We start from the raw sequence: 23,737 nt of genomic DNA on the forward strand, positions 1-23,737 counted from the left end.
TTTTCACCCATCAATATTTCAAAAAAAAATTTAAAGAGTTTTATTTATTTATTTGAGAGAAGGAGACAGTGCAAGCAGGGAGGACAGGCAGAGGGAGAGAGAAGCAGAGGAGCCTGATGTGGAACTCGATCCCAGGACCCTGGGATCATGACCTGAGCTGAAGGCAGACGCTTAACCGACTGAGCCCCCCAGAGGCCCTCAACTGATGTGAGAGCAGGTAACTTCCTCCAGGTTGTTGAAAACCCTATGGCTTCATTCCCTTTAGAATCCTGACTCTAGAGGATAAAAATGCCGCACTTCAAAAAACAGTAGTCTTGCCTTTGCAAAATGGAAAAAGAAAAAAAAAAGAAAGAAAAATATCTAAGTCCATAGAAACCAAACACTTCCCAGGATTCTGTATTCTCTGCATTGTTTATTTTCACGGAACATGTCAACTTCCTGAAAAATAGCTCAGGCTGAGACCCTGAGTCTTTTAAGTGACAATGTCTCAAGAGGTTTGTGTCCAGCTCCCCCTGCAGTCCCAGGCACAGTGTCACTCGCAGCACAGAGGTACACAGCTGAGTCGCTCCCGTGGGCTGAGGGTTTCTTCAGGTGGAAGGAGGTTTCACTGTCCTTAAATTCAGCCTTGAAACCTTTGATGCCTTGAACCAGAGTGTTCCCTGATATGTACTGGAGGAGAAGCTGGAGGCCTTGGTTGGGGTACTGCACGAACCAGTAGAGATATGGCTGAAAAGAAGATGAGTAGTTCACCTCAGCTCCAGAGGGGATCCTTCAGAGACAGTGACGTGGGCATCAGGCTGGGTCACCGACCGGGCTCCGGTTCCTCCTGAAACATCAATGCTGAGTCAGTGAACTCCGCTGAAAGAAAAAGTCTATGTTCAGAGTCAGACCAGAACAATGTTTTCTTTGTGGACGAGGGAGTTAAATGGAATGTTACTCACTTAGGAACAGAAGCACCCCCAGCGTCAAGATGAACAGGAAGGTCATGGCTGAGCACTGAAGAAGCAGAGAGTTCCTTTCTGGGAAATTCCTCACAAATAAAATAAGTAAGATAAAATCTGGGGTACTTGAATCTAGATGGCTCGAGGTTGGGGAGGAACGATAGGGGATTTAGATTCCTTCTTCTTAGGGACTGTTAGGAAGAGATGCTCTCTGGGCAAAACTGTCTGCCCCCGGTGTCTGAGATTCTTTACATGTCACTGTCTAAAATTGCCACCAGAACACCTCTTTAAGCTGCAGGGAAAGAAGGTTTTTGTGGGCGTATTCTGAGCTTTTACAGAAAAACATTTCCAATTTGGGCAACAGCGCCCTCTAGGGGCCAAACAAAGCGAAGGACGCGTTCACATTTTTGTGAATCTTCCTCACAGGTTTATACAGTGTATATAGAATTACATTATTATGGGAGGGAAGGTAAATCATATGTATAAAAAGCACCAAAGTTTTAGTTGAGATGCAGAAAGCTGAAGGCGATTCATTTAATGGTACCAGTTGTCTTTATGGTCATCTACCACGACTGATCAAAAGGTGGGGGATACATCTTTTGGCAGCATAGAGGTTCAAGGGAGATATTGTGGAGTATGGGATGATAGCAGATTACAGAAACATAAAATATTTTCATGTACCATTTCATGTACAATTGATATTAAAAACCACTACTATGTGGAGACAACCTTCTGTGTGACTATGTGACTTTTACCAGCTATGCTCATCAGTCAAGCTATGTGACTAAGCAGGAAGATTGATCCAGAAGGGGAATTTACCAGATGGGTTATGATGGTTAATTTTGTGTCAACTTCACCGGCCTGAGGGATGGCCAGATAGCTGGTAAAACATTCTTTCTGCATATGTCTCTGAGGGTGTTTCCAGGAGAGATGAGCATTTGATTGGGTAGAATGAGTGCCAATCTGCTCTCACTGGTGTGGACAAGCATTGTGCAGCCCACTGGGCATCTGAGCGGAACAAAAGGGTGGAGGAAGAGCACATTCTCTCCCTCTTACCTCTTCTCTCTTTGTGAGCGGGAACACCCATCTTTTCTGCTGTCGTACAATGGGGGTCCTGGCTCTCAGGCCTTTGGACATGGACTCAATTATACCACTGGCTTTCCAGCTTGCAGATGGCAGGCTGTGGGACTTCTCGGCCTCTATTATGGGTGAGCCGATTCCTATAATAATTCTCCTTTTATATATATCTATATATCCCATTAATTTTCTCTGAAGAACCATGACTAATATAAGTGTCATAGGATAACAAACGGATGAAGTGAGATGAGACTACTAACACAAAGCAGCTGAAGAAATATGCCATGGAGAATGCTGGATGGGAAGGAAGAGAACATAGAAGATGAGACAGAGTACAGGAAGGCGATGGAGGACCAGATGTTATTAAAGAACAGATTTGGTGGGACTAACTAAATGAGAGAAACCAAAACACGTGATTGTCATCTGGCAAAGTAGGACTTCAGAGATGGAAAAGTTCTGGCCGATGACTAGTGGCATGACTAGCTTATTTGACATCTGGATCAAATAAAGTTTAAGACTCTTCTCTACACAAAAATGTTTAGTCATTTTGGTATATTTGGGAGAAGGCTTATTTTCTTGATGAGTTCTGTAGTTTTAATGTAAACAATTAACAATTTAATAAAGAAGGTATTTTGATTTTTAAAATATTACTCAAATTCAATAAATGATTCATCTGTGTCTTAAATTTGCACTTAAAAAATTACCCCTTATAGTGTTCACTCTGTTTTATATTTTAAACACAAATGGAAACTACAAATGTTCTCATGAATAACAAAACTCAATACTATGCTTCTCTCTGCAACAATTGTACTATTATTGTTTGTTTCAAATCTCTTTAAATGCAGGTTTAGAAATTTGAACTGCAGGAAAAGCAAGCTTAAAGAATTACATAATGTTATGAACTTGTTCTGAAAATTAAATGCATGAACTTTCACTACTGGGAACATGGAATAGATGTACTTTTCTCTAAGTCCTGTATGATTAAAACCCCTGGACATTATGAACAAAGTAAAAAAAAAAGTGGACAGAAGAAATGCTACCAACTAGGGACTTTGAGACCTGAGAAAAAACAATATGGTGAGTTTCTTGGGTTTTTCTTTTTGTCTCATTCCATATTTGGATCTGAGGAAGCTGACAATCAGGAAACACCCCTGGGCTCAGTCAGGAAGCCCTGCAGCGCAGCTCTCTCTTGAGCTCACCCACTCTCCTATCTTGAGTGTGTACTTCTCACTTTAATAAACTTCCCCACTCGGGGCGCCTGGGTGGGTGGCTCAGTGGATTATGCATCTGCCTTCAGCTCAGGTCATGATTACAAGGTCCTGAAAATAAATAAATAAATATTTGAGAGAGGCAGAGTGAGAGAACACAAGCAGGGGGAGTGGCAGCAGAGGGAGAAAGGAGAAGCAAGCTCCCTGCTAAGCAGGGGGCCTGATGCAGGACTCGATCCCAGGACCCTGGGATCATGACCTGAGCTGAAGGCAGAGGCTTAATGGACTGAGCCACCCAGGCACCCAATAAATAAAAATCTTAAAAACAAAACAAAACAAACAAACCAAAAAAAGGACTTCCCAGCTTGTGTTACTCAAAACAAACAAACAACAAACAAACTAAAACAAAAACGAAACCCTCAAAGCAGATCTCATCCTTGAACCAGTTACTATCTACACGGAATTGTGCTAATTATCAAGACTTAGCCACAAGCCTCCACCTTCACCAGTAACTGTATCTGGATCCAGCTGTCATCATTGTTGCACATTTGAATCCAGGACAACTGGGGGAAAAAAACGAGAGAGAAACACAAGCTTCAGTGTTTGGGAACCACCTAAGGAGGCCTGATTTAATTGCCTGAGATGGACCAGGTATGAATGCTCTTTTAAGCCCCAAGATTGTTCCAGTGGGCTCTCAAGGTTGAGAACCCTGGTCAAAAGGGACTCAGTCCACTGATCAGCCTGGACTCCATCGCTAGAGCCAACATTAGAACCTCCCCTAAACCATGTACCCTAAAAGTGGAAGAAGAGTTATGCCTCAAAGCAAATATCAGGTGTAATTACTAAAAAAAGCAGGGATGGGTCCTTGCTGGCAAAACAGACATCTTCTACTACACAGGCCACAGACCTTACCTTCACGCTTACTGCCAATCACTCCGTTGCAAACCTTGCCAAATTCTCAACACCCTAAAGGGAACATCATGGTTCTTCTAGGTGAAAATGTCTAAATATTACAGAGCGTATTACTTTTAAAAGACCTTTCAAAAAAGCCTGCTTTCTCCAGTCAAAGGACCAGAAAAGAGTCTTGTTTAGCAAGACAGAAAATATTTAGAGGATACAAACTGAGGGCTTCAGAGGGGAGGGGGGTGGGGGAATGGGATAGACTGGTGATGGGTAGTAAGGAGGGCACGTATTGCATGGTGCACTGGGTGTTATACGCAACTAATGAATCATCGAACTTTACATCAAAAACCAGGGGTGTACTGTATGGTGACTAACATAATATAATAAAAAATATTTTTTTAAAAAAAGAAAATATTTAGAGGATAAGCGTTGTAAACTAGCCAAACACCACAGAAAAAAACGTGACCCCACGCACACCGACACAATCAAATACCAAGTGGGGAGCCTAGATTTTGCTTTGCAAACACAAAGAGGCAACTTTAGTGTCTCTATTGATGTCAGAGAAAGACAAATAGAGAATGGGAACTTTAATTCCGGCCTTCTGGCAATGAGCTTTACTCTGTTCTTTAGGTGTGAGTGGAGACTCTGGGGGGAGCCTGGATTTCCACCAGCACTGGGAGCAATGAATTGCCTTTCCCTTTCCCCACAGGAGTGCTCTCATAGAGACATAGTACAGGCCAGGACTTTCACTATTGCCCCATAGTAACAAGGCCACCTCCACAGTGTCAGAGGAGGCCATGTGGGGAGCCAGACGGTCAGCTCCCACCCAGCAGTAATGAGGTGCACTGTCTTCCCTGGGTGTCAAGAAGGCTGAATGGTGAACCTGAATTTTTACTTCCACCTGGCGATAATGAGGGGGCACTTTCTCTTCCCCTGACATAGTGATGTCAGAAACATCCATCTAATATGACAGGTTTCAATAAGCTCCACGGTCTCTCAACGTAATACTCAAAATATCCTGGCTGCAACTACACCAACACGTAGCTCATGCAGAAGTTAGAATTATATGACGAGGGTTTTCAAACAGCCATCATAAAAAATGCTTCAACAAGCACCCATAAACATGTTCAAAAGAAATTTGAAAACAAAAAGAGGGCGCCTGGGTGGTTCAGTGGGATGAGCGTCTGCCTTCAGCTGGAATTGTGATCCTGGGGTCCTGGGATCGAGTTCCACATGGGTGGGGGGGGGGTCCCTGATCAGCAGGGAGTCTGTTTCTCCCTCTATCCCTCCCCCCTGCTCGTGATCTCTCTCTCTCTCTAATAAATAAATAAAACCTTCTTTTTTTTAAAGAAAGACTCAACAAAGAAATATAAGGAGGAACTAAATGGAAGTTTTAGGACTGAAAATAAAAAGCAAAATAAAAAACTCAGTGGATGAGCACAGCAGCAGAATGGATGGGTCAGAGGAGAGAATCAATGACCGAGAAGATAAAACTATAGAAACTTCCCATTTGAGGAACAAAAGAAAAACACACTGAAAAAAGTGATCAAAGCCTCAGCGACCTGTAGGTCTAGGCCAAAGGTCCAATATTTGAATTATTAGAATTGCAGGAAAAACTTCAAAAAAACAAAAAACCAAACATAACCCAATTATAACTGTCTATAGGAAACTCATTTTATTTATTTTTATTTTTTAAAAGATTTTATTTATTTATTTGACAGAGAGAGAGACAGAGAGGGAACACAAGCAGGGGGAGTGGGAGAGGGAGAAGCAGGCTTCCTGCGGAGCAGGAAGCCCGATGTGGGCCTCGATCCCAGGACCCTGGGATCATGACCTGAGCCGAAGGCAGGCGCTTAACGGCTGAGCCACCCAGGCACCCCAAGGAAACTCATTTTAATTGACACAGGCATGTTGAAAGTAAAAGGATGGAAAAAGATATATCATATGAACATTAATCAAAGGAAAGGAGTAATGGCTATATTAATATCAGGTAAAGTAGATAGACTTCTGAACAAAGAAAATTACCAGGAACAGAGAGGAACCTTCCATACTGATAAAAAGGATGAATTGCCAAGAAGACATAGCAATCCTAAATGTGTGTGCACCCACCAAGAGAGCTGAAAAATAAGGAGAACAAAAACTGACAGGACTAAAGGGAGAAATAGACAAATCTAGAATTATTGTTAGAGACTTTAATACTCCTCTCTCCACAAGTGACAGAACAACTAGAAAATCAGCAAGGACATAGAAGAACTGAACAACACCACAAACCAGCAGGATCTAACAGCCAGCTGTACCCATCGACACCCCACCCAGTGACAGCAGAACACACATTGGTTTCAGGTGTCCATGAAATACATGCCAAGTAAGACCACGTCTTGAGCCAGAAACCAAACTTCAACAAGCATAATGTAGAAGAATTAAAATCATAAAGAGTGTGTTTTCTGACCACAAGAGAATAAAACTATAAATAAGTAACAGAAAGATAACAGGAAAATCTGCGAATACTTAACAACTAAACAACACACTTCTTAATCTAAGGGTCACAAAGAATGTCTCAAAGGAAATCACATGTATATTGGCCTGAGTGGAAATGAAAATACAACGTATCCAAATTTGTGGGACATAGCCAAAGTAGTGCTGAGAGGGAAATTTATAGCACTAAACGCGAATATTAGAAAAGAATGAAAGGCTCAAATCAATCATCTAAGGGGTCGCCTCAAAAACCCAGAAAAAGAAAACAACAATCAATCCAAAACAAGTGTAAGGAAGGAAATAATAAAGGCGGAACTCAATGAAATAGAAAAATGGAAAATCAGTAGAGAAAATCAATAAAACAAAGAGCTGGTTCTTTAAAAAGATCAGTGAAACTGACAAACTTCTAGCAAAACAAGGAAAACATGGAGAAGATGTAGCAGGATAGCTAGAAGTGGGGCATCCTATGTGACCGGGTGGTGGTGAATATCTGCCCTTCTCCAGCTGGTCCTGAGTTGGACAGACCTCCAAAACAGTACGCTGAGTGAGAGGAGGCAGTGTGATTCCCTTTATATGAAATGAACAGAATAGGAAACCCACAGAGACAGAAAGCCGGCTACCAGGGGCTGCGGGAGGGGGTGAGTAACCACTTAGTGGGTATGTGGTTTCCTTTTGGGGTGATGACGAGGTTTGGAAACTAGGCAGAGGTGCTGGTTACACAACACTGTGAATGTACTAGATGCCACTTAATGGTTCATTTTAAAAGAGTGAATTGTATGGCATGTGAATTAATCTCAGTAAAGCTATTATTTAAATTTAAATTGATAAAAAACTAAAGGCCAAATTTAACTTCTGATACATATGTGTATGTATGTATATGTGTATACGTGTGTACACATTCATATATACCTGTGCGTGTATATGTATAGATTCAACATACAGATGAGGTTTTGCATATTTCATTGCTTCTATCTGGGGAGTCAATTTAGAAAACGCCTTGATGGAGAAAGGCTCCCCAGCTTCAAGACAGGACACGTGGTTGGAGTCCCAGCTGCAGAGTTTAGGTATTGGTGACAGGAGCCGGTTGGGCACTATGCCTCACTGCACAGAGGTAGGTGGCCGAGTCGTTGGGCTGAGAAGCTGCAATGTACAGAACAATCTGTCTTGTCGATGTATCCAAGGAGACTTTAATTCTTCCATTTGTTTGTTCTCTCTGATTTGACTGAATTAGCAGCAGGAATGTGAGCCCTTGCCCAGGGTCCTGCCTAAACCACTGAAGGGAATAAAGAGTGCCATCCGTGTAACTGCAGTTGACAACCATGCTGTCCCGCTCGCGGACATTCAGAGCTTCAGGACTCTGCTTCACTTCCTGTTGACTGCTCACCCCTGTCCAGAAAGAGAACACGACAGACGGACTGGTTAGTGGCTATCTCTTTGGAAATTACTTTTGATTTTGCTTTTCAATCTACACAAAACATCACACTGGTACAACTCCCTATCTTTCTTTCTCTTCCCCGAGGAGAAATGCCCTGGGGTCCGTCTGTTCTTTGCCCATTTCCAAATCCCTTTCACTCACAGTCTAGTTGCAACCAAAGGATGAGCAAGCCCAGGGATTTGTCCATTCTTTCTGCCACTTAGAGTCACTGAGAACTTGTTCTTGTGTCTCAAATACTGACAAGGGCTCACAAGATAAAGAATCTGCTTTGCTACCGCATGTGTTCAAACATCTACCGGAAACAGCGTCAGCCCAGCCAATCAGAGAAAGGTCCCACGCTCACACGCAGCACACATGCGCGCAGGCACTCCCGCCGCCCCCCACATACTGATTTGCAAATAGTAGGAGGTAGAAATGGAAACACTGCCATCTGAGGACCCACCCCAGCATTGCCAGAGAAATACTTCTCTCTCCTCCTGAATGACAACAAAGTTTTAAATACCGTGTAGATGCAACATATCCATGCATAGAGAAAAACGTAGAGTACAAATGCTTATAGCAGAAAAGAAACCTGAGTTTTTACTATCCAGCTGCTTTCTTCAGATTCCTAGAACTGCTCCCTCCTCTTGTCACTCAGCCCTAAAGTGCTGACTTTCCTCAGCTCGCACTTCTTGAAAAGTCCCTTTATATCGTTTCTCACCCATCAGGTAAGAGGTAAGAGAACAGACACACCAGCTGAGTCACTGCCCCTCGCTTGGCGGCTGTCATGCTGGGGAACTCCAGGCCTCTACTCAGCCGGCGAGATGGTAGCTTCTGGGCTGACACCCCTCCCTGGTTTAGTGATGTCCCTGGAGCCAGGGTAAACACGTGACAGAGGCATCCACTTTCAACCTAGGGGGTCTCTTGAGAGCATTTATGAATTTTAAACTCCAAGAGGGTGAGTCTGAAGGAGGAGAATAAGAACCTTAAGGACAGCATCCTCCCAGAATCCTTCTCTTACTGTGTTTTCACAACCCAAGAGAAAGAATATACCTTTTCAGTAACCTGATGGTCTGGGGAAACTCAGAGGATTTTTCTTTACATTCAGGAAACCACCAAGTACGATACATGAGAGGACCGAGAAAGCCCATCTAAATGACAAGAACAAGCAAATGAGACTCAGATGCAGAAAGCGACTGCTCAAAGTGACTGGAGAGGTGAAGGTCAGAGCCAAGTTCTCTGATTCTCTGGTCTCCTAAAATACCTCCAGGGGTCATGCATCTCTAGGAGGGCATTTAGAGACTTCACGTGTTGGTATAAAGAAAACCAGAAACCTGGAATTGCACCCCCTTTTATATTCCACAAACCCTGCTCAAAACCCGCCTTCCCCATTCTCTGCGTGTGTGTTTCATGGTCAGGCACAGTTGACCTACAGAGGAGGACAGAAAGGAGGGAGAGAGGAAAGGCTCTTGTAGGAAAGAAGGAGAGAGTGACCTTGAAAACTTGTTCCTGTTATCTTCCCAAATTTAAGAAAACTGAAATAGATTGAGTAAAATAATTTCCTTCCCACCCTCCCCCCAAAATTCTACTTTTCTCTATCACTACAAAAAACTGACAAAAATAGATTATTTATTTATGCTTGAAAATAGCATAGCCACTTCCCGTCTTCCTCTGTCATCCTATTTTGAGTGGAAAGAAAACCTTTCATAATGGGTTGGGACAAGGCCAGGAATCACCGAATGTTGGAAGCTGTGCACAGACTGTTCTGCTTATAATGAAGAGAACAAAATATATCATTTGTCACAGTTCTGCAAAACCTCAATATTGAATGCTAGCCAAACACCCCCTCCCCCAACTGATCAGGGATGCTATTGACAATAGAGCATCCATCCCCCTCTTGTGACTAGACTCACGAAGGCCTTCTTTCCCTCCCCGGGCGAGTCCACAAACCTGCTTTAGTAAAGCTGCTTTATAGACATGGAGGAGAATTGCTGAGATATGTTTATGGTGTTAAAGAAAGGATGTCAATTTTGGTCATTCGTGGTTTCAGAATGATCGCCACGTGGGACAGGACAACTTTTGCAATATTAAGAGCTTTTGCTTGTTTTTCATTGTTAAAAAAACCACATGATCTTTTTTCCCTTCAGGCAGTGGGGTAATTGTTGGCTCATCACTTCGAGGGTAGAATGTACAGCTGGAAAAAGAAAATACAGCTGATTTTCCTGCCATTTTATTTCAAAAGTTTCAGCCCTATAGGCAAATGAAAGGATCTGACATCACCTACAGATTTAGGGGACCATACGATGATATAATGCAAGTTTACCTACCAAGACGTAATCAACATTTTCCAGGTGGAGCAAAGTGGGGAGGAAAGAGTATCAAAAACAAACAAAGAGGCTTAAAGTATTGATGGTGCTTTGGAGGGACGCTGGACCTTATTCCCTTAAAGACATCATGGAAACAAAATGGCAAAACCTCTGGGCCATTTTCAGTTATTAAACAAATCTCAGTGCCGCCCTGTTTATGTCTTCCATTGATTGCCATCTCTCCTTGGCTCTCTGAACTTGAGTCTTGATCCGTGGCTGGTGGATGCTTAAGGCTTCTTGGTCCCTAGTGAGGTCAGCTTGGCTGCTCTGTTCACCTCCTTCTCCTTTTTCCTAGATGGTCTCTGTGGGGTGGGCTTCCCCAAGAGAGAGCACCAGGGGACCTGGAGGGACCTCCTCAAGGCTGGCTTCTCCCCTCCCGGCTGGTCCCTTCGCAGAGGTTCCCACTCCGGGATGTTCTCCTCAGCTTCTGGCTCTCTCTTCTCTCCTGCCTGGAACACTGGTGGGACAGCTCAAGCCCTGCTGGCTTCAGAGGAGCCACTTGCCCAGAGAACCCTCGCTCTTCCTCACCATGCCTAATGGAGAAACCCAGGCAGCCAGTTGCCACCCCTCCCCACTCCACCATCTTTCTCCAATTTCCTCGTCTTCTGTTTAAGCAGGTGTAAAAAGAGATCACAATCTGCTTCAGAAGCAGATATCCAAAGACAGAATGCCACACAATTGTCCCTTTTATTCAGGTCACTTTACCTTTAAAAGTCATTTGCAGGGAGGATATTGACTTCTCAGGTGGCTTTTGGGGAAAGGGGAACAGTTTTGTCTTCTCTTGGCTCCTCCCACTCCGCACATCAGCTAAGGGGGTGAAGATTGGAGGTTGGGGGATATAGAGCCTGTTTGCTCACTTTTTCATAAATCCTAGAGGGAGTGTCTGGCTGTGAGCCTTTCTTAATGGAAAATGGTGGATGCTTAAGGCTTCTTGGTCCCTAGTTTTGGGCCCTGGTTGCCAAATTTGTGACAATGGAAAATGCCTTCCAGTAATCCTATTCATCTAACTGGAAAGAGAATATTTAATTCTATGGGTGATTCTTTATTTTTTTAGGTTTTATTTATTTTAGAGAGAGAGAGTGCAAGTAGGGGGAGGGGCAGAGGAAGAGGGAGGGAGAGAATCTCAAGCAGACTCTGCGCTGAATGGAGCCCCATGTGGGGCTTTATTTCACCATGCTGAGATCACGACTTGAGCCTAAACCAAGAGTCTGAGGTTTAACCAACTGTGCCAGCCAGGCATCCCTAGATGATTCTAAATAAAAGTTTCTAATACTTCAAAAAAACAACATGAAAATATGTACACATACAGTCCCATAACTACATGTTACATAATATATAACTATATCTCATAATTATATATTCTATAATATATATCCCATAATTATATATTATATAACTATATAGCTCTATAAATACGGTATGGATTATAAATATACAAATAAATATATGTTATATATTCCAACAATATTAGGAATATTAAGAATGTTCCATTAATATTAGGTAAGTTTGGGGGACAAGATTAAGTAAGAGACTTCATAGTAACCAAAATTCACCATAAATATTGGAAAAGGAAAGCCTGGCTATGAGGATGTGGCAGAAGATTAAACATGGTCATAAATGGTTATGAGTCATCTTGTGGTCTCCACTGGAAATTATTAGGAGAACTCTAAAGGCAGAGAGTAGAGAACTATGGTGCTATATTCTGCAGCAAGCAGATCTGTACCAGTGTTGTAACCAGCTTTCTTCAATATGAAGTTAAGATGTTGGGGCGCCTGGGTACTGCAGTCGTTAGGCATCTGCCTTTAGCTCAGGGCGTGATCCCGGCATTCTGGGATCGAGTCCCACATCGGGCTCCTCCGCTGGGAGCCTGCTTCTTCCTCTCCCACTCCCCCTGCTTGTGTTCCCTCTCTCGCTGGCTGTCTCTTTCTCTGTCAAATAAATAAATAAAAAATCTTAAAAAAAAAGGTGTTGTAAAGAATCCAGAGAGAGTAAAAAGATTAATTAAAATAAGCTAAATACAATACACTTAAATTTTGGAAGAGAGGAGAAAATATTAAGGGATAATTGACTTATGGCCTTTAACATATAGGAAGATTTTAATTTTAGAATTTAATTTTTATTTTAATTTTTAATTAAAAATGAAGAATGTGGCTGGGTGGCTCAGTCAGTTAAGCGTCTGACTCTTGATTTCAGCTCAGGTCATGATCTCAAGGTTGTGAGATCAAGCCAGGAGTTAGGCTCTGTGCTCTGTGCGGAGTCTGCTGGAGATTCTCTCTCACCCTCTCCCTCTGCCCCCCCAATACATAATTAAATCTTAAAACAAATAAAGAACAAATAAACTTTTATCCGTGTTGGAGAGTGGAATAAGTTGTTCTGGCCTTTTTTCTGGTTAACTCTATAACCCAAAACCTTGTCTATCTTTTACTCCTCTCTGCTGCTTTTCAAACCATGGATAAATTTCTTTTTGCTGTTGAAAAAAAAATACTACCTTATTATCGTTAAAAAGGAAGTTTTCTACTAACTAAAACAGGATATGGCTTAACCAGAAATAAGGTGTGCGTTGCATTCAGGCATGCCACGGTGGGGCTTGAGGGTCCCTCAGCACCTCCCATCTGCGTTAACCCCCAACACTGGCAGGTCTGAGTCACCCATCCTCCTGAAAGGCAGCAGCCTCCCAACGGCCCTGGTTTTCAAAGTAAGATTTCCAGTCACTTGAGCCCAAATCATCAGTAACTCACTAAAAAGTGGCCCCCGACCTCATGCCAGACCTATTGACTCAGGACCTATTGATCAGAATGGGATCTGCGCTTTTGAAATAACGTCTTCATGTGATTCCTAAACGTCCAGAAGATTTGAGAAGTATTGTCCAGCTGGTTCGCTCACGAGTTCTTATTTTTCGATCTCCTGTCACGGTGCCCACACCATTTTCCTTTATCTCAGCTATTCCTTCATCTTTCAACCCACTTAAGCCTCAGTTTCCTTATCTGAGGATGTGTTAACATTACTTCACTGTTTTTTGGATTCTGAAATGAATGAGTGGAGTGCTGGGCAATGCACTTGGTATATGCTAAGGAGTCAATAAATGATAATAAAGGCAATAATGGTCACAATGGGGACGGCAAAATGAGGGTGGGTCAAAACAAGAATCCCAAGATTATTTACTGATCTCTTGACCTGAGAACGTTGGGTAAACTGTAAAGCTATAAACCCAACGGGCTAAAATGGAACAAAACCAGGTGATGTGGATAAAAGAATACTTCTGTCTCTCTCCCCAAATCAGGAAGCTTCCATTTACGTTTCCTTATTTCTAGGCCTTCCCCCACCCCCTCCCCACAAGGAAGGGATGGGACAGATGATTCTGTTGTTCAGAGTCCATTTATGAGGAGGAGATTAGTCATTGGTCTAACTTAAAAGGCAGGTCTCCAGACACTCATTCTGTTTGTATCTTTTGCATTTTTCAATCTTTGCCAACCTGTAATAATAAGCAGATCTCAGTGTTTCCGGGAAGCTGGCCCTGCCACAAAGGCTGGCAAATAAGGCAAGGAAAATAGATAATAAAGACTGCAAGTAAAGAAATAAAACTTCCTTCATTTGCAGGTAGCATGATTATGGAGACAGAAAATCCAAACAAATTCACAAACAACTAGAATTAACCACGACATTTGTCAAGTTCAGTGACTATAAGGTCAATGTATAAAAACCAGTGCTATGTCTGTACACCAGCAACAATTGGAAAATAACATCTAAAAAATTGCACGGGATCTCTATGCATGGATGTAAATCGACATAGGGAGTGCAAGATCACGAAAGTAAAAATTACAACAAGTGCTTAGAGAAATGGAAGGTGACCTAAATAAATTGACCGTCTATATTTATGACATGAAACTCAAAATGGCTAAGATATCGATTCTCCCCAAAACAATCTCATAGATGTAATGAAAAATCAATCAAAATTGCAACAGAAATTTTGTGGACATTGAAAAGGATTTAGAATTTAGGAATCGGTTCTAAAGTTTGTGTGGAATTGCAAAGGACCTACGGTAGATAAAATAATATGGAGAAGAACAAAGATGAAGGAAAAACACAATGAGTTTCAAATCTTACTATAAAACTACATTAATAAACACATTATCATACAGGTGGAATGATGGTAGTGCAGGAATAGACCTACATATGTATGGTCACTTGATATGTGACAAAAATGCTTCTGCAATTCTAGGAAAGAAAGGATGATCTTTTCACTTAATGGTTATGAGCAATTGGAACCTTGACACCTATTGCATATTATCACAAATATTGGCATGAGGTCGAATAGGGTCCTAAATGAAAACAAAAACAAAAACAAAAACGTCCATGCCTTGAAGCAGGCAAAGATTTTTCAACAGGGCACACACAAAAAATATTAATCAATACAGGAAAAAATGATTAGCTGGACTTTATTAAAACTAGGAACTTCTCTACATCGAAGGACATCATTATGAAATTGAACAGCCAAGCAATGGATTAGGAGATAATTCACAGTACAAAATTTTAACAGGAGCCCATAGCCAGAATATATAAAGAATGCATGCATGTGGGTAATAAACATATAATGGGCAAAAGGACTTGAATAGATACTGGACACAAGAGAATTTCCAGATGGCTAATGAGCATATGAAAAGGTGTTCAGCATCATTATTCCTCAGGAAAAACAAATTAAAACCATAATTTTATGGGATACCACTATACATTACCAGAATGGCTTAAATTAAAAACAAAACAAAAACTCATACCACTTTTTGGTGAGAATATGGAGTAACTGGAACTTTCATACATTGCTCATAAGATTTTGAGTTGGTTCAATCCTTTAGAAAAATGTTTACCAACAGCCACTAAAGCTAAATATATGCCTACTCTATGACCCAATAAATCCATTCCAGGACTGGAGTATGTGGAGGAGTGGGGCCCAAAAACGGTGCTATTTGATTTTGTAAATATATGAAGTATGATCTTGGTAAAAAAAAAAAGAACACTTATTTTTAAAAAGAAAGGAAGAGAGACCGCTGAGAATTTCAGACAAGATGAGGACTGGATAGGGGCGCCTGAGTGGCTCAGTCATTAAGCGTCTGCCTTCAGCTCAGGTCATGATCCCAGGGTCCTGGGATCGAGCCCTGCGTTGGGCTCTCTGCTCAGCAGGAAGCCTGCTTCTCCCTTTCCCTCTGCTTGTGTTCCCTCTTTCCCTGTGTCTCTCTCTCTGTCAAATAAATAAAATCTTAAAAAAAAAAAAGATGAGGACTGGATAAAGTAACCATCCATTGGTTTTATCAACACCACAGCCAGGGGAGTGAAGGCAAAAGATTCTGTTGGAGTGACGCTAACAGAGGCCAGACTCCGGTGGAGGTGAAGAATGGGCGTTGAGGAAATGGACACAGTGCGTACAGATAATTCTTTTCATTAATTTGGTGCTTAAGGAGAAGGGAATGTAGAAATATGGCTGGTGGAGATGTGGGCTTCAAGAAGACTGTATTAAAATGGGAAAGATTCACTTATTAGAGATTAGACCAGATTACTATAAGAGAATGGAAAACACTTTTAAAAAAATTTTCTGGGAAGAGTGTGTATTCCTGGGCAGTCTCTTTTCAAGTGACCCCAAACAAGAACCCAAGGCTGTCTATAGCACAGCTATGCCTTCTGTATCCATGGGATGGAAGCTCTGGGCTGTTAGGAAGAGCAGACTGATGCAGGAACACAAAAAGGGGACTGTCCAGGAGACCAGGACAGAATGAGCAGAAATCTGTGCCATCTAGCTGTGTCACAAGATTTTATTCTCCATAAGGCCATTTGGAAAGAGGCTCTGAATGCTGAGTAAGTACTTCTTCGAGGCGGAGAAACAGCAGAGGTGCCCTTACTCCAACGTGCAGCTGCAGGGTTCGGGGACAGGCTGGGGCCGTCTGGGAGCACTGTGTCTCCACAGCACAGAAGTAAGTGGCTGAGTCTTGAGGTTTAGAGGCTTCGATGTGCAGATAACTTCCCTTCTTTAATAGTGTGGCTGTTAGTCTGTCTTTCTGCTTCTCAGCACCAACTGAATACAGGAGGAAGAGCAATTCCGGGCCTTGCCCAGGATCCTGCCTATACCACTGTAGCCCGTTAAAGGAGCTGACCGTGTAATTGCAGTTAAGGCTGACATGGTCTCCCTCCTGAAGTCTCAGGGTCTGAGGACTCTGCTCCACGCGGTCTTCTCCACTCAACCCTGTTGAGGAAGACAAAATCGGAAATTTTACAGCAGTTTTGAAAAATTCCGACAAGGACACCCCAGGGTGAGCTGACACGGAACCCCTATCTCTTCTCCCCAGCTTTGGATAAATGCGTCCTTTATTTGGTGGTTCTCCTCTCTTAACCTCCAACTTACAGCCAAGCTGGAGCCACAGAACTATGAATGCACATTCCAGCATGTTCTCCATCCTGACGTCTGAGTCTTGGTACAATTTGTGACGATTCCAAATCTTCTCTGAGGCTCTGTCCCTGGGTCTTGGCTCTTGTTCTCTGATGCAGGAGAGAGCCTTTCTGTTAGGGGCTCAGCCAATCAAAAGTAATTTTCATGCTTTTGATGTTTATAGAATTCAAGGAAGAAGAGGAATGGCATCACTGCCACCTCCTGGTCAACAGCACAGTCTCACAGCACCCACTTCATGTAGCCTCCAAATAAAAGATTGAGGGAAGGACATTTTGCTTTTGGTGAGTTTAGTATCTATGAGGTTCAAAGTCATAGTCAGAAAAGCCTGCTCTTATTTACACATTTAATTGTTTCATTGTTCCTTGAATGGCCTTTAAACTACTACCAGAGGCTATAAAGGAGTTGGACCCAAGTGTAGGTGTAATGGATTGTGTTTCTCTGTATAATACGCAAGAATCTCATCAGGTGACACCTTGAAAGGACTAGAGTTCAAAAAGAGGGAAATCAAACAGGGCGTGGCTACATCTGGAAACCTCATTGATTGGAAATAGGGACTAGAAGAAATCCACTTCTTCAAATAATTTTATGCCTGGCTACGGGGATCAGGTGTGACCAAAACTCAGGGTCACAAACTTGAGAGTTATAGGAGGGAGAGAAGAGCACCACAGAGGGAGAAAAGACCTCTCCATTTCTAGACCTCAAAGAATCAGAAGTCACCGCGTGTGTTTGGGGGAGGGTACTATTATCCATACAAATCACAAACATTTTACTAAGTAAATGACATACAGTAAAGTAAGTGGTCGAGGCTCCTGGGTAGCTCCATAGGTTGGGCATCTGCCTTCAGCTCAAGTCAGTGATCAGCGTCCTGGGATCCAGCCCTGTTTTTAGGCTCCTGCTCAGCTGGGAGCCTTGCCTTTCCTGCTTTTCTGAGTGTGGAGAAAAGTAGTACATTCCTTTTAGAATTGCTGTATCATTTGAAATATGTATTGACATAATTTCATATATATTTATATAGGTTATATAAGTTAGAATAATGGCTAGGACATAGCAAATATACTTGATTATATAGCTATTATTGGTGCAATTTTCTTTTAGAGACTTAATCTACTTATTCATTTTCAAAAAGCTCTTTATATAGTAAAGTTACATTTTCCTATTGAATATTTTTATTCCAGTTTGGCATTTGATTTTGATGAGGTTTTGCCACGTAGAAATGTTTGCTTTGATGTACTCTTATTTATTGTTTATTTATTGTTTATTTTGCCTGAAATTTGAAATTTGAGGCATGCTTAGAAAGTCTTGATTCAGAGGTGCCTGGGTGGCTCAGTCGTTAAGCGTCTGCCTTCGGCTCAGGGTGTGATCCCGGCATTCTGGGATCGAGCCCCACATCGGCTCCTCTGTTGGGAGCCTGCTTCGTCCTCTTCCACTCCCCCTGCCTGTGTTCCTTCTCTCGCTGGCTGTCTCTCTCTCTCTGTCAAATAAATAAATAAAATCTTAAAAAAAAAAAAAAAAAAAAGAGGGGGCGCCTGGGTGGCAGCAGCGGTTAAGCATTTGCCTTCGGCTCAGGCGGATCCCAGTGTTCTGGGATCGAGCCCCGTCCAGGCTCCTCGCTATGAGCCTGCTTCTTCCTCTCCCACTCCCCCTGCTTGTGTTCCCTCTCTCGCTGGCTGTCTCTATCTCTGTCAAATAAATAAAATCTTTAAAAAAAAAAGAAAGAAAGTCTTGATTCACATAAAGAATGCTTTTAAAAAGTCCTGAAATTTCCTATTGTGTTTAAAATTTAGTATTTTCAGTCTACCACGTGGAATTACTTTGACCTAAGGAGTAAGTTTAGGGGCCAATTTTTTCAGGCAGCTGGACAACTGCCCAACATTATCTGATGTTCCATTGCTTTCTTCCTGATAAGCATTACTGTTGTGGTATACTAATTTCTTATTTGTAATTTCTTTCTATTTTTGCCTTCTGTTTTCTCTTCCATAGTCTCTCTAGTTCTACATTTGCTAATACTAACCATTTTTAATTATTCCAGCTTTATTATATTATTTGATGTATGATAGAGTTTTGGGTCCAACCCATCCCCATTATTCTTCTATTTCAAACTTGAATCTGATTTTCTGCGTATTTCATCTTCACGCGAGTTTTAGAAGCAGCATGTCTGGTTTTAAATAGAATTTGTAAAGAATTCTACCAAGTAATGTTCTAGACAGATATCGCATTACTACAAAAAATAAGAGCTAGCTTGAATTTGAGGGTAACTAACAATATTTCAATACTAATATTGAAATTAGTAACAGAAGGCTAGGATATCCACGGCAAAACTAGCATTGCCTAATTGTTTGATTCTATGACACTCCATTGGATTTGTCATTGAAAGATGCCTTATCTTGTTGAGTTAACCACCATTTTGTATGAGTTCTCTTCAGAGTTGTCAAATAGCATGCTTTGCACCCCAGGAAAAAAATCCACTCTCAGATGCACTGCTCTGATGTCACTCCATCCATCCTCTACTCAGTAACCAGAAAATATGAGCTACGTAGAGTTTGTAGTACTAACAGTACAATGTTCATTGTGGGTTTTTGTCTTTTTCTTTGAGAGTTGGATAATTTCTTAGTGATCTAAAAATCATCGCCTAACTTGTATACAATTTATCATCTACTGATATGATTTATTTTAGCCACGCTTAGCAGACTCTGGCTCTTAAAAATCATATGTAAAGGCAGTTTTCTCTGTCACTGATTGTGTGTGCCTCAGAAAGAAAGTGAAAAGATAACTGCTAGATTAGTGCCGGACCGTGTGTCTGGGATTGTAGCTACGAGACCGGGGAGCTGAATATGTGAATGCGTAACAGAGCCAAAGGAGGTGATTCACAGTTGTGAGTTCCATGGGAATTTTGTTAAAATTTTTTAAAATATTTTAAATGTTTGGGGGCACCTGGGTGCTCAGTGGGTTAACTGTCAATTCTTGGTTTTGGCTCAGGCCATGATCTCAGGGCCATGGGATTGAGCCTTGTCTTGAGCTCTGTCCTCAGCTGGGGTCTGCTTGAGATTCTCTCTCTCCCTCTTCCTCTGCCCCTCCCCCACTTATGTGTGACCTAGCAATCATAAAATAAATAAATAAATACAATCTTTAACAAATATTTTAAAATTTAAATGATTATAGATTCATGGAAGCTTCAAAAGCTTACATACAGGGAGGTCACATGTACTCTTCACGCAGTCTGCTCAGTGATATCTAAACCAGGGAAATTAACCCTGGTACAGTCCACAGAGCTTATTTGAATTTGCACAGTGTTGCATGCACTCATTTGAGAGTGTGTGTGTGTGTGTGATTCTGTGCAATTTTATATATGTACAGATAATGAATTCATGTCTTATATGTACAGATCCTTTGCCACAATCCAGATGCATGATTTCCTACCCCAGGCTTCCTCATGCTACCGCGCTTGTAGCATGATGTCTGGTAAGCTCTGACAATCACTAATCTGCTCTTCATCCCTACCATTTTATTTCGATAATGCTGTATAAATAGACTTGCATAGTCATAACCTTTTCAGATTGTTGGGTTTTTTTTCACTCCACATAAAGTAATACAAGTGTGAGATCTGTTCAAGTTATTGTGTATATCCAACCTGATGGTTCTTTTTATTTCTGAGTAGTATTCCATGGTATGGCTATGCCACGGTTGCTTAATCATCCCCCTTGAAGGACATTTGGGTTGTTTCAAATTTTGTTGTTATGAATAAAGCTGCTGTGAAGTATTCATGTGACGGAGGTTTTTGTGAAGATAAGCTTTTCATTTCTCTCGGAGTAAGCGCCCAAGTGTGTAATCACTGGATCACATGGTAGGCATATTCAGTTTCTAAGAAACCACCAAACTATTTTCAGAGTGCCTTACCATTTTACATCCTGCTAGCAATTTATAAATGATCAGTTTCCCCACATGTTTGCAGTATTTGGGGTTATTACTATTTTTTATTTTAGCCATTGTGTTAGATGTGCAGTGATATTTCATTGTGGTTGTAATTTGCATTTGTCTGATGACTAATCATGTTGAACATCTTTTCATGTGCTTATTTGCAATCTGCGATTATCCTCTTTGGTGAAATAATAGATTCAACTCTTTAGTCCATTTTCTAATTGTGGTTTTGTTTTTGTTTTTCTTTTACTGTTGAGATGTAAGGATTCTTTATATATTCTAGATACAAGCCCTGTGCCAGATCGTGGTGTGTAAATGTTTTACCCCTAGTCTGTAAGTATCTCTTCATCTTCTTTACATGGTCTTTTGCAGAGGATAAGTTTATTTGATGTAGTCCAGTATATGTGTGTGTGTGTGTGTGTGTGTGTGTTCTGTGTGTCTGTGTGTCTGTGTGTATCTGTGTGTGTGATACTTTAGTGTCAAATCTAAGAACATTATGTCAAAAATCTAGCTCAGGTCCGAGACTTTCTCCTATGTTTCCTTCTAAAAGTTTCATAGTTTTACATTTGCATTTTAAGTCCATGATCCATTTAGAGCTAACTTTTCAATATTTTAAAGATTCTTTTAAAAAGAGGAATGTGTCCTTACCTGTTTGCTGTGATCATGTAACTAGGTCAAAGCAGCATAACCAAAATGTAAGTTGAAGACTTCTCACAGAGGAGTGAGTCTGCAAATTTCCTTTTATACTTACCATGATTTCCCCAACTAAAGGTAAATTTAAAAATATGATTTCAAACCAAACCCTTCTCAACTCATCAGCCTTTGAAATGTTTTCTAGTAATGAATTTGCCAAGTGGTTACATCTATGTTATGACAAAGGATAACTGTAATATTTCCTAACATTCACATTCTTTTAAATTTTAAAAATCTCTGAGAAAAATACCCATCTGTCATCTTTAAATCTGAACTTTAAGCTGAACTAAAAGCAAGATTCTCCTTCCTTGTATATAACTTCTTTCCTGATAATTGAGCATGTGTTTCTTGAAGAAAAGAATGTTCTCTACAGATTGTCCCAAGAATGAAAAACCCCTCTTCTTGTTATTACTTTTCCCTAAAACCACATGCTTTTATCTGCCTTTTCCCACTGACACATTTCCAAGGTCAGATAGCTCCATTCCTCCAGGATGTAGTGATGCTTCTTCCTACCACCCCAGGGACAGGGATGATTTTGTTCTCTCATGAGAGGATTTTGAAAAGACCAATATTACAATTGAGGATAATGGTTTCTTAAAAGTTTTATTAAGGGCTAAGAATCCAGGAGCTTTAAAGTATTCTTGATTGAAATAATTCAGCCCTTGGAATCAGAATCAGGAAATTAGAAAAACAGGCTCATTTTCCTTAAGTCTTACATTAGGACTTCCAATGATAGGAATGTCTACCCTAAAGCTAAGTGAATCAACTAGGCCACTAGACTTGAAAGAAAAATGTACAATGAAGGAGAGCACGCCATGGCAATGGTAAAGACAAATGACAATAGATAGTTTGACCCAATCCAATTATACACAAGGGCAGTATCTAGTGTATGGAGAACACCTATTGTATAAAGGTCATTTCGTTTGTGTTCCAGAAATTAGGATGAAATTGAAAAATATGGGGACACAAAGAAAACTGAGTTAGCTGTGATTTCCTTCACCACCCCCCTGCCATCACCACCCATAGTTTTATAGGACTCATATCTCCAGCCATAATAAATATTTGAGGTTCAAATCCTAAGATAAAAACCCTGGAGATCAAACCAGAGAAGAGATAAAACAGAGGGATGTCATCACTAGCCTAAACCAAGAGGAATCAGCATACATATCTGAGAGACATCCAGTCCACAAGAAACTGAATCAGACATACACCTTTCTCCCCATCACTCATGGGATAAAGATGCCTCCATCTATGCCAGCAAGATAGAGACCATCTAAGTTGCAAACCTGGAAATAGTGTCAGATGAGAAAAATCTGTAGGTACAGAAAGGGAATTTATGGCAAACAGAAGGAGTGTTCTCATGGTCATAGAAATGGGCAAAGACAGGAAATAATTAATCAACACTTATCTAAAGGCCTCCAAAGGATAGAAGCTCAGTATCTGTTGATGTGATCAATTTATTCTTCTTCAACCGGCAAATAGTTAATATGCAACCACTATGTGCCAAGTACTGTGTCACATGTAATACATACAGGTTTCCTTACCCTATGGAGCTCACAGTTACAGGAATTTTTTAAAATCTATACATAAATATAGATATAGACATAAATACATCTATATTAATTATAATGTTTCTTGGTCTTTGGAGAGAGCTCTCAGTACATGAAAACATGTATAGAGAGACCACAACACAGGCTTAGGGACACATGCCAAGCATATATAAAACCCAACTGTTAAATTGTTCTTAGTCTATTATCCAGATATATGGGATATATGAAAAAAAAACTAAGAATTCTCTAAAGAGTTGGAGAGAATGGACTGAATCTGTGGTATTGCGCTATTTCCAATCTTCCTCCAGCCACATGAGGGGAGAATCAAGAGTTTGCTCAGAGAGCCTGAACTGCATGTCATGGAGTTTGGAGGATTTAGAGGGTCACACAAGGTTGCGACGACAACTTCTCTCACTTTACTATGTTTATGTCCAGGATGCTGACTGTTCTGTCATTTTTACCTGTGTATGTACCTGGCAGCTGGTGATATCCTTTTTTTAATTGAGTGTAAAGTAAGAGAAAGTAAATGGTGAGCCTGGTACAGAGGTATACATATGGGAGTCTTAGAGGCGTGAATAAAATGTCATATTAGAGAGAGAGAATAACATAAGGAGAGGAGGTGTCCAGGGCTAACCCTTGAGGACTTCCAACAGCTAGTGATTGGAAGGGAGATGAGAGTGTGCACAGGAGTCAAAGTGGTTCATCAGAGAAAAGGAGGAGAGAGTCTTAAGAGTAAGTGGTCATAAGAGTAAGTGGTCACAG

The 23,737-nt window shown here is 41.1% G+C and overlaps 1 gene segment (V, D, J or C); it reads right to left on the minus strand.

The window, feature by feature from the left end:
• Nucleotides 1–15,980: 15,980 nt before the first annotated feature.
• On the minus strand, nt 15,981–16,934 carry LOC103681912. The segment is given in 2 exon segments: nt 15,981–16,613; nt 16,773–16,934. Coding segments are annotated over 2 exon segments (480 nt in total).
• Nucleotides 16,935–23,737: the final 6,803 nt, after the last annotated feature.

The sequence above is a fragment of the Ursus maritimus genome, unplaced genomic scaffold (assembly GCF_017311325.1).
Source record: "Ursus maritimus isolate PB19 unplaced genomic scaffold, ASM1731132v1 scaffold_41, whole genome shotgun sequence".
Taxonomy (NCBI): domain Eukaryota; kingdom Metazoa; phylum Chordata; class Mammalia; order Carnivora; family Ursidae; genus Ursus; species Ursus maritimus.